Source organism: Thermobia domestica, chromosome 16 (genome assembly GCF_964235325.1).
Source record: "Thermobia domestica chromosome 16, izTheDome1.hap1.1, whole genome shotgun sequence".
Classification (NCBI taxonomy): Eukaryota; Metazoa; Arthropoda; class Insecta; order Zygentoma; family Lepismatidae; genus Thermobia; species Thermobia domestica.
In genome coordinates, this window is record NC_137469.1 from 103820414 (window position 1) to 103831438 (window position 11025).

Consider the following 11025-nt stretch of genomic DNA (forward strand, 5'->3'; position numbering starts at 1 on the left):
GCTCCATTCAGTCTTCGGTGTAGCAGGTATGTGCCCATCAGTTGATCCTGGGCAATACTACGCCATATATTGAGTCCAAATTGGTGTTGTGATGATGAGTGACAACTATAACATGGGCATGTGCATCTGCCCACATGTGTGTGTTACTCATATTGACGATACCATCCCTTCCAAACATGGCCTCGTCAGTGAACAGTACTGATGCCTGAAACATCATGATGGTAGTGATCTGTTAAAAAAAAAAAAAAAACACTGGTAGAATGCTTCACGTGGTTGGAAATCTGCTTCTACTAATCCTTGCACCTTTTACGGGTGGTATGGGTAAAATACGTTTTCATTTAACGCACGCCACATTCATGTGACTAACAAGCATTTCACAGCTACGTTTCCTCGTACTCGTAACTGGCTCATTGTCCACAATTCCTGACACACGTGTGTTCATAACAAGTGTTCGTACACGACGGGAGTCGATCAGCATCCACATGGGCAGGTAGTAGTCCCTGTTTCACACATGCGCCGATAAATTGCTGAAAACATTTTTACGATGGTTGGCATGTTAGAAAAGTGCTGCTGATAGAATCGTGCTGTTTCATGCCCACTGGTATCTGCACGACCGTACATGAATAGCATGTCAGCCTGTTCGCGGTTTGAATAACACACCATGTTTTAGTCGTGCACTGCCACCTGTCCTATTAAATACTCGCAGCACAATGACCGCACTGTTGTATACGTATTGAACACCAACGTCACCTCTACACTTCCTAGATACGCCATATCTAAGCTTATTGGTTTTCGGTATCTATCGCTTTGAACTTGCTGTTCGCACGCTTTCGTGTTGCATTAATTATGTTACACCCTATATATATATAGGGCGTTAATGAACTATACCGACAAACTAAGAGGTAATTCCTCACATCAAAATAAGAGAAAATGTTCATATGGACCTATGGCGAAAAGTGCATAGTTTCATAGCTAGGGTTTTCCAAAAGTGCGTATTTCTTCAATTTTCAATAGGTGTACAGGATATTCTCTACAGGGTGTAATTCTCAGATATGCTCTCAATAGAGTTTTCAGATATACACTGATTTCAAGAAGGGTCCAAAGTAGTCAGGAGGTAGCCTTGGGAACAATGGACATCCAGTGCTTCGGAGGGAAGTTGGAAGTGTTAGGAACCGGTAGCTCCATGTTTTTTGCATTCATAATAAAGTGTGATGCGATGCATTTTGTCACAGTATATTTCACGTTTTGTTTACTTATAAGCGTGAAAGAAAACACCGCAGCATGCGTCTTCTCGAGTACGACATACCGTGTTGCTGACGATCCTTAACACTTCCGACATTGCGCCAAATGATTCCGTGTTCACTGCTATCAAGACTTATCATTTGCCTACTTTGGAACAATCATAATGTCAGAACAGATATTAAAATTCGGTTGATGGCATGTCTGGGAATTTCACCATGCAGGGAATATACTCTGTACACCCATTGAACATTAATGAAATGTGCATTTTTGGACTGCGTATGCATGACTGCCTTTACGCTGATATGGACTACCATCCACTGTTTCTCAAATTATGCTATGCTCTTTTCCCCACAAGTTTTTCTCTTATTTTGATGTGAGGAATAAACTCTTACAGTTTGCCGGAATAGTTCATTAACACTCGGTATATATATATATATATATATATATATATATATATATATATATATATATATATATATATATATATATATATATATATATATATATATATATATATAGAGAGAGAGAGAGAGAGAGAGAGAGAGAGAGAGAGAAATTGTCCGCTTCCTCTTTCTTTTCATATTATAAAAAGAAATTACTACAGTATAATCTAAAGGAAGACGTATATCGAAGATTAAAGACATTCGGTGATCCAATACGAAAGAAAAAGAGGACGCAGGTGGAAATAGTAGGTTCTTCAGTTCCAATAAATTGTTTATAAAACTATACTAATGTTCAACGACCAAAATCATCTAATGTAAATATAAATTAAACATTACCAATAACTGCTGAAAATAGGGTTCCCTACCTGACCCGAATTAGGGGGTTGACCGATTTTTAAGAATTTTTTCAGTGTCTTTAAAATGAAATATTTCAGTATAATCTCCCACGATTATGCCCTTTTAGGCTAAGGGAGACGATGATGCTGGAAGAATTGGTGGAATGAGAAAGTGGGAGGAAATGGGAGTGCCCCGAGAAAATTCACGGATACGATGTTTTTATCACAAACTTACTTGGCCGGGGATCGAACTAGATACCCTACCATCAGAGATAAGCGGTTTATCACTGAGCCACCGTGTTCCCCTTTCAGCGTCTTGAATTAACTAAGAGGAACGCATTATACGGCGGAACGCCAAATTATCTAGAATACTTAGAAACTAGGCCACAAATATTTTTTAGTGATAGTTGTAAATTTTCACCCTTGATATGCACATAAGTATTACTATCGAGATATCGATACGACTCCATAGCTAACATTTTCTGTTATTAGCAGTGGAATCAGCATCAATGACGCCATTCTTTGACCAGTTCAATCGTTCATAAGTTTTGTTCAACTAATCTCCAGTAAACTGACGCTAGGAGTCAAGGGCGGATCCAAGGGGAGCTAAGGGGCTATAGCCCCCCCCTGACGCTCAGGTTTACACTGGATAAAATGGGCTTCAATTTAGCTTTACACTGGATAAAACGGCAAATTATGGTTTAGCCCCTCCCTTGATCTTATCCTGGATCCGCTACTGCGGTACGAGTGTTTTTGTTTAAATTTGAGAAATCGGCAAGCACAATAAGTATGTCCCGCTTCAGGCTTACCAAAAGATAGCAACCTTAACTGCAACTGTAACGGCTAGATCTTTTCTTCCATAGAATTATTAATAAATTAAATTTTATATACCGGTAGTCACATGTTTTAAACCATATTTGTGAGAACATAGCCCGAAGTATTAATATTTTGTCAGTGGCGTACAGGTATGCGGAAGTTCTCTAAAGAAGATGGTGTCCAACCTCCCAAATTCATACATTTTCAGGTGTTCATATACACATCTTAATATGGTAAATGTTTATTTTTAAGTAATATCTAGCTCAAGAGCAGTGGCAGCGCTAGGCTTATAATAGTAGGGGGCAAGAGGGGAGGCAAGAAGAATTTTTGGGAGGCGAAGTAACCACACTTAGTTTGCTTTGAGTATTATTATTATTATTATGGGTTGTACATTTATTATTATTATTATTATTATTATTATTATTATTATTCACTGGTTATACATAGAAAAATAAGGCGAAGCGGGGGCGAGAAAAATATTTGGGTGGTGGTCGCCCTCCTCGCCCTCTTGTAGCGCCGCCACTGTTCAAGAGAAAGGTTTAAATCCTGAACTCCCCTTGTTTACACCACTGTATATTGCATTGATAGAGATCTTTAAAATTCGGGAAGAAAGAACGCTATTAGTACGATTTTCAATTCAAAGCTATTGACAGGATAAAATAGAAAAAAAGTCTGTAGGCAAAGTAACTACACAAGTAAGATTTATTAAATACTCAAAACGGTAGTGCACTTATTTACTTCTGCAAACATAACTTACATTAAGTACTTCATACAGAACAGAATATTTCAAGTTCATAGAAAAACTGTTGACAAAATCCAGGGCGTGATTTGAGCAGTGACATACGCAGAAGTTGGTCATGGGGGGGGGGGGGTTACAAGCTCACAAATTCATATAATATGGTAAATGTTTATTTCTGCATAATACATTGCTCAAAGGAGGGTTAAACTCCGAAACTCTACATTGCATACACCACTGGTTCTAAGCTTAATTATACAGGGAGTCCATAAAGTCCTGCAGGACAGTAAAACTCTATAACTTGGAAACCGTTAAGTGTATACATTTTGGGGGTTGGAAGAAGGGAAGTTTAAAGTTTTGTTCTGGCCACAATGCTCGATGACGTTTGCACTGGTAATCACGTGACTTAAGATGGCGTCTATTAAAGAAAAGGCACAATGTGTTTTGTGGTTTGCGGAATTAAAATCTTGCGTTTCAGTGCGGAGAAAATTCCCAACAACGTATGGGAAAACACCCCCAGCTGAAACAAGTATCAAGAGGTGGTACGAGAAGTTCAAAGAAACTGGAAGTGTGTGATATTTACCACGCAGTGGAAGGCCAGGAACGAATGACGAGGTGATTCACACGTTGCAGGACAGCGTAGCCAGGAGTCCAATGAAGTCGCTTAACGTAGGTCATTGGAAGTGGGAATACCGAAGTCAACGTTACACAAGATCGTACGCAAGAATTTGAAGGTCCGGCCCTATAAGTTAAAATTTGTGCACGAGCTGATAGAGGAAGACTGACATGAGAATGGAATTCTGTGAGTCAATGCTTACCCGCTTACAAGAAGATGGTAACCTTCTGTCTCGATTTCTGTTTTCATATGAAGCCACATTTCATGTCGGGAAAAATGAACAGGCACAACTGCCGAATTTAGGGGGTGGAAAATTCAGGTGAATTTGAGGAGCACAAGTGGGGTAGTCCCAAAGTCAATGTGTTGTGTGCTGTTTCAATGGGCCATATTATCGGCCCTTTTTTCTTCGAGGAAGAGACGGTAAATGGTAACAATTATCTGAACATGCTACAGACATTCCTTTTACCAGAACTTACTAGGTTAGGCATCCTTAATGAGGTCCACATGCAACAGGATGGGGCACCGCCGCACTATGCTCTTCAAGTTCGACAGTTTCTTAACGAAGAATTTAAGCAGATGGATTGGCCGAAGAGGACCCACACCTTGGATTGCAAAATCACCAGATTTGTCGCCTTGTGATTACTGGCTGTGGGGACACGTGAAGACCAAGGTGTATTCGAAGAAGCAAGCTAATCTGCACGATCTCAAGAACAAAATAACTGATGTGATTTTGAACATTCCAGACGAGCACCGCCAACACGCAATTCTTGGTTTCCCCAAAAGACTGCAAGAGTGTTTGGACGTGAATGGTGCACAATTGGAGGTTTGGCGATGAACCTTAACTAGCTGAAACAAAACTCCGAACCTTTCTGTAATTACACCAAAAAATTTTTTGTTAATACATTACGTAGTTTCCAAGTTATAGAGTTTTACTTTCCTGCAGGACTTTATGGACTCCATGGTATGCGAAAACAAAATATTTTGCTTGGTTTCTCATTTTTTTCTTTGTTCTATTATTGTAGAAAATGAAATTTTTAGTTTTACGTCCCACTATTATGCCCTGTAGGTCATAAGATCGAGGATTAATAAAAGCGAGTGATTATGAAATAATTGGTGGGATGATAACGTGGGAGGAAACGGAAGAGCCAGAGAAAACTAACTGATAAAATGGTGTCTTAACACGAACTCGTATGGTCTGGGATCATGTACACTATCAGGCAATGAAAAAGGTAGTTAGGCAAACAAAACTGCATCAGTGTTAGGCTCGGTTGCATAACATTCTCCTACCAACAAAAGAAGAAATGAACTGTCAGTTCGGAAATCAGAAAACTGTTCCATATTGAACAAAAAAAATGTATGTTGCAAAAGCGTTTCTTAACTGTAAAATCTATAATAAATAAAGGCGGTATAATTCAATAAGAAAATTAAAGCAATAATAATAATAAAGTTAAAATTTCAGTTATTTTAATCCGAAAGCCAACTTCAAGTAGAGAAATAAACTTCCATCCCAATGTAACTCCCTCCCCTTTTAAAAAATCTTTGGAACTATTAAAATTTGAATGAGTAACACCAGAGAGAAACGCTATATAGCTATTGGATAAATTAAAGAACGTACCGGTATTCCGATATTCTTCTGTTTGTTGAAGTTTAGCATTCCTTTTCAGCAGCAAGGCTATGTAAGGTGTGAATCTACAACACTAACCACCGCAATGAGTTTGATGTCGTCCCACCGGAAATCGAACCCGGGACCTCGCGCACCAAAGGTTAGCCATTAGACAAGCGTGGAGGACAATAATAAGCTTACACAAGCTGCGAAGATCTAGATTTGTCTGGATTACTAGCAGACACTTCTTGCTTAATCTGCTTTCTACTTCATTATTTTCGCAATGATTCGTTAATTTCTACGTTCATTGAGTAAAATAACAGACCTTCAAAAGAATCTTTTTTTTTTTTTCACTGATTTTCTACTGTTTTCCTTGATACCAAACTTATTCCATAAAATACATAGACCTTTTCTACGGAAGGAATCAGGCGCTGCTGTATAAATATTTCTATAGGAATTCGAGTCAGCTACACGTTATAGGGATTATGAGGCACAAACATTACATGCCTACATAGATTATTTCGAGGCAAGCTTGCTGAAAAAGTTACACCGTATCTTGAACATCATCCGGCGTAATTTAAAAGTACTGTATAGGGGAAATTACGGGAGGGCGTGTCCCTAGATTACTACTGGCAATCCCTAAAAGTCCAAATTATCCCTCTAATTACGCCCTTACATATATAATATATTATATAAATATTTCAGTTTATATGTTCATGGAATAAAATAGCTACAAGGAGGCAAGCATTTTCATGTTCACTTCGTATCATCTTCACTTTTTAGATAAAAGGCAATCCAGCGATTATTCGAGGAGAAAAAAAAAACATCCGAGTAGTTACGAAAGAGAGCGATATTCCGCCACAACTATATGAATAAACAGATAAGCTAGGCACTTATCAAGTTTTTTTTTTTTTGACATTATTGTGCTGCCATGTTGTTGTTTGAGACTGTGGTATTTTATTACAGTAGTTCATCCTCCTCCTCCTCCTCCTCTCCCCTCCATGTCCGTCCTTAGTCTCCTTGGATGAGAGAATGAGTTTGACTTATTGACATCAAAGTGAAGTTTAGCCCTGCCCATTCGCCTGACTTGCAACGTGACTTTCTTTCTATACGGAGAGGAGGCTTGAAGTTTCAAATTCTCTCTCCCCACCTCCCCTCACCCTCTTTACTAAGCACAAAACAATTCCCCCCACTTTTTCAAATGATCCTAATCCCTTTTTTCCACTTCCGAGTAATTTCACCCACACACCTACGCAGCCACAACACTTCCTAGACCGATTTAACTAAATTAAATAATACATTTCTGAATTTGAAATCCAAGTCAAAACTAAACTGACAAAGAATGTGTTTTTCTTCGATATTCTACCACGGAGCGCTCATTTTAAATTAATTTTGGTTATAAACTTGTGTAATGAAGTGGGAAGGGGTGAAGGTTAAGTACAACATTATAATTACAATATTCAATAATGAAAAAGCTCCAATACATATCATACAAAGTAAGCAGATTATTTTCTAGTTTTTCGAAATCTTCTTTCCTTATCTATACATATTTTAAAATTGTCTGCCTAGACACATAGATTCAGTTCCTCCGTATTGAGGCCGCGATTGATTACTGAATATGTGTCCACGTAGGTAACACATATTCTAATAACCACTACGTTAGTAACAGCAACTACCAATCTCAAGAAAACTTGCGGCAATTGCCAAGGTCTTTAAAAGCAATTAAACAAGTACACCGACAAGTAAGACATCTAGCGGCACAAAGAATATTGAAAGGGAAAATAAAATATTTTTACTTACTTCTCGAATTTCACTTGTTGTGACACAGGATCCTCCCAGTACTGTTCCATAGTGTACGGTTTCAAAAACTATTTTCGCACTTGACATGGAGTTGACACACCGAGGTAAATTTCCAAAACAAACCCAGAGCGATATACACTGCCAACCAGCACTGTACAAGCAAACCACTACACTCTCCGTCCAGCAGCAGCACGCCTCAGAACACGTGCCTCACTGTGTGACGTCACGGGGTGAACAGCGCAGGATCTGTCACGCGACAGGAGGCGTAGTCTCACGGTGACGTAAGCACGTGTCAGCCATGTGCCCGAGTCACGTGGAAAGCAACGCGATGGAGCCTTGTGAGGGGAAGGAAACCTCTATTTTGTACCTCCCGTAGCTCCAATATTGTAGAAAAAAGTGGAGAAAGGGAAAGCATTCTAGAGTGGGACGGAGAACAGCAGAAAAGAGGCGTGGAGAATAAATATTTCCCGGCGAAACAAGAAGACTTGGCAAAGCTTTCAAACGAAGTCAATAGATCCAGAAATGCCTATGCCGATCGGAACTACATCAATGCTACTAGTTATCTTCGATGCGGTCAATTTTTCTGTTGTATAATCCTTTTGGATGAAACATATTTATCTTAATAATTGGAGGAGTATGGTGGCTCAGAGCGATAGAGTGTTAGCCTCTGGTGCGAAAGGTCTCTGGTTCGACCCCAAGCCAAGTGAGTATGGGATGGACAAATTACGTGGATCTTCTTATGTTCTGCTGAGACGCGGTGGCTCAGTGGTGAAATGTTCACTTCTGGTGCATGGGGTCCCTGGTTCGATCCCAGCTCGCGGCAAGTAAACTTTGTGATGGATAAACCGCGTGCGTGGGTTTCCTCGGGGTTCTCTCGTTTCCTTCCACTTTCTTCATTCCACGATTTCATTCATGTCTCATCATCACCGCCTCATTTAGCCTAACTGGCATAACTGTGGGACATAAGACTTAAAAGATTTCTTATATTTTCTTGTTCCCTTCTTGCTTTCTTGATTTCAACTCTTCTCTTGTCATTTAACTTGCACCTATTATTCATCTTCTTCAGCATATAGCACATAAGGCTCGGATGTTAAAGTTTGAATTCATTTCTTAATTTTATTTATTATAGAACAACAATTTTAAACCTTGGACCCCATTTACTGGTATTTCCTAAGGAAGCATTTGATAATAATGTATCGATAGGGGCGGGGCGTCATTCGAGGATCGCATGGAGCAATTGTCCCTTCTTGAGTTTGAGAAGTCCGTACTAGTTTAGTTGTTTAAAAAAAAAAAAAAAAAAACTTGGCCCTTATGTTGCTAGAGCATCTTCCCACCCCGTACCAAAATCTGAAATGACGCTACTGCATCAAACTTGTCTGGAGTTCAGCTAAGTAACTGTGACCCAAATATTCAATACCACATTCAAAGAAGCTTTATATTGACTTTTGTCCTTACCCAAGAGGATCCAAATTCTATTTTGTATTCCTATTTCTGCGAGATTTATCTTAACATTGTTCCCATCTCCACCTAGGTCTTCCTAAGGGTCTTTTTCCGATTGAGTTTCCAATTAGTTTTGAAACCGTTACTACTTTCTTCTATTCTGGTTACCTGCCCTGCCCACCTGAGCCTCCTAGTGTTAATGACCCTAACAATGTTTGATATAGGGCCTAAATTATGCGATTCCCCGTTATGAAGTTTCCATCATTCCCCATTCCCTTTTGGGTCTGAATATTCCCCTCAGAATTTTATTTTCAAAAAATACTTTCAGTCTGCGTTCTTCCCTCAAATTAAGCGACCATGTTTCGTAACCATACAACACAACAAATATACCTGCAGCTTAACGATTTTTTAATGTTTTATTATATTATCATGTATGTAAGTGTTTTCAAAAATCCCGCTACTGAGAGGAGGGAGCAGGAGAGTTAAACATTTATATATATATATATATATAACGTAAAGTTGACGTTGTTTGTTTCTTAATCATGGGAAAATGGATGAACTGTTTGAAATTAATTTTGGGAACATTATTAGCACAGGCCCATAACCAGGGGGTCTAAGGAAGGCTTGGCCCCCCTAAAATTTTCACGGTAGGCTTGCAAATGAAGAATAATATGATAATGAACTATAATATGGTTGGATCGGGCCTCCCTAACTTCTACATTCCCCCCTATATTTTTGGGATGGCTACCGGCCTGGATTAGCACTTGGCTCGAGTTGGGATAGGGGAGAAAGGCAGTTAAATATATACCTTTCAAATAATTTCCATAAAATTATTCTTTATTTACAATGGCTGGTATTTCAGCTAATTATTAATATAATGTAATATTAAGATATGTATATTTCGAAATTTTGGATGACAGCTGATTAGGTAACTTAAGTCACTCTTCACTTCCTGCTTCTATGACATATGTTCCTTGATTCATATATATATATAAAAAAAAAGTATAGAAATATTGACCTTTGACATATGTTCAGAGTTACGACGGAAGGTAATAACCATAAGCTTATTATGCCCAACTTAAGTAAAGGAACAAAGAAAGAAGTGGTCGGGACAGTCTGTGGACCGAACTCAGAAATTCGTGGCGTACAAAGCTGACAGACAAGTAAAGGGTCCAAATGGATGAATCGAGTTGCAGAATGAGATATAGTGCGCCTGATAGAGGATGTGAAAATATGTATATGTGCAAAGTTATAGCGGCTGAGCGCCACAAAGCGGAGGGGGTCAAAGTTGGTGGGAGAAGAGCTATGCTATGCTATTGAAACACATCAAATAAACTGTTGAATCGTGAAAATAGTGAAAGATAAACCATACAAACGGCGGTAGTTTCACATATTGACAAAAGAAGAATGGGCAGAGTAGATAACGAACCTCCGCCATCATTTTGAAATCAGTGATACTTTTTGAAATGGAAAGGTAGTGATGTGATATGTCAATTAGGGCCAGCATGACCTCAAAAAGTCAGTTATGAACTTCAGTCATCGTTATTTGTGCTTATTTGAAAAATTTAGGATCATCTTTATAGTTATTTATGAAAATCTAGGTGACTGATACTCGTATCGTTGAAAGTTAGGATTATCACGAAAACTCCTACAAACCAAGAAAACAAACAGTGAAATTTGATATCCGAGTTGTATGTATATTATTACATTATTATTGTCATCAAATTTCACTGTTGGATGATACAGTTGGATTTCACCGTTGGATTTCACTAAATTTCACCGTTGGATTTCACCACAAAGTCGAATAGCCGTTGAAGGAAAAACAATATATTTTTAAACCTCTTGTATTGCACCAGTAGTCGTCATGTCAAAATCGAAATAATCCAGTGGTCGTCAGGGTTTGTACCAGTGTTAGTCACTCACATCACTTGACATAATTTACTCAAAAACTAACTGTTTATCAGTTTAAGGTTAAGAATAGGATATAAAGTACT

The 11025-nt window shown here is 38.7% G+C and overlaps 1 protein-coding gene across 2 annotated transcripts in view; it reads right to left on the minus strand.

The window, feature by feature from the left end:
- Positions 1-7819, minus strand: part of cwo (transcription factor cwo) — a 193494-nt gene extending 185675 nt beyond the window's left edge. For both annotated transcript variants that reach the window (XM_081742866.1, XM_081742865.1), the window contains exon 1: positions 7592-7819. In XM_081742866.1, coding sequence (XP_081598992.1) covers positions 7592-7641 — 50 coding nt within the window. In that variant the 5' untranslated portion in view covers positions 7642-7819. The remainder of the gene's footprint in view (positions 1-7591) is intronic.
- Between the last annotated feature and the right edge of the window lie 3206 nt (positions 7820-11025).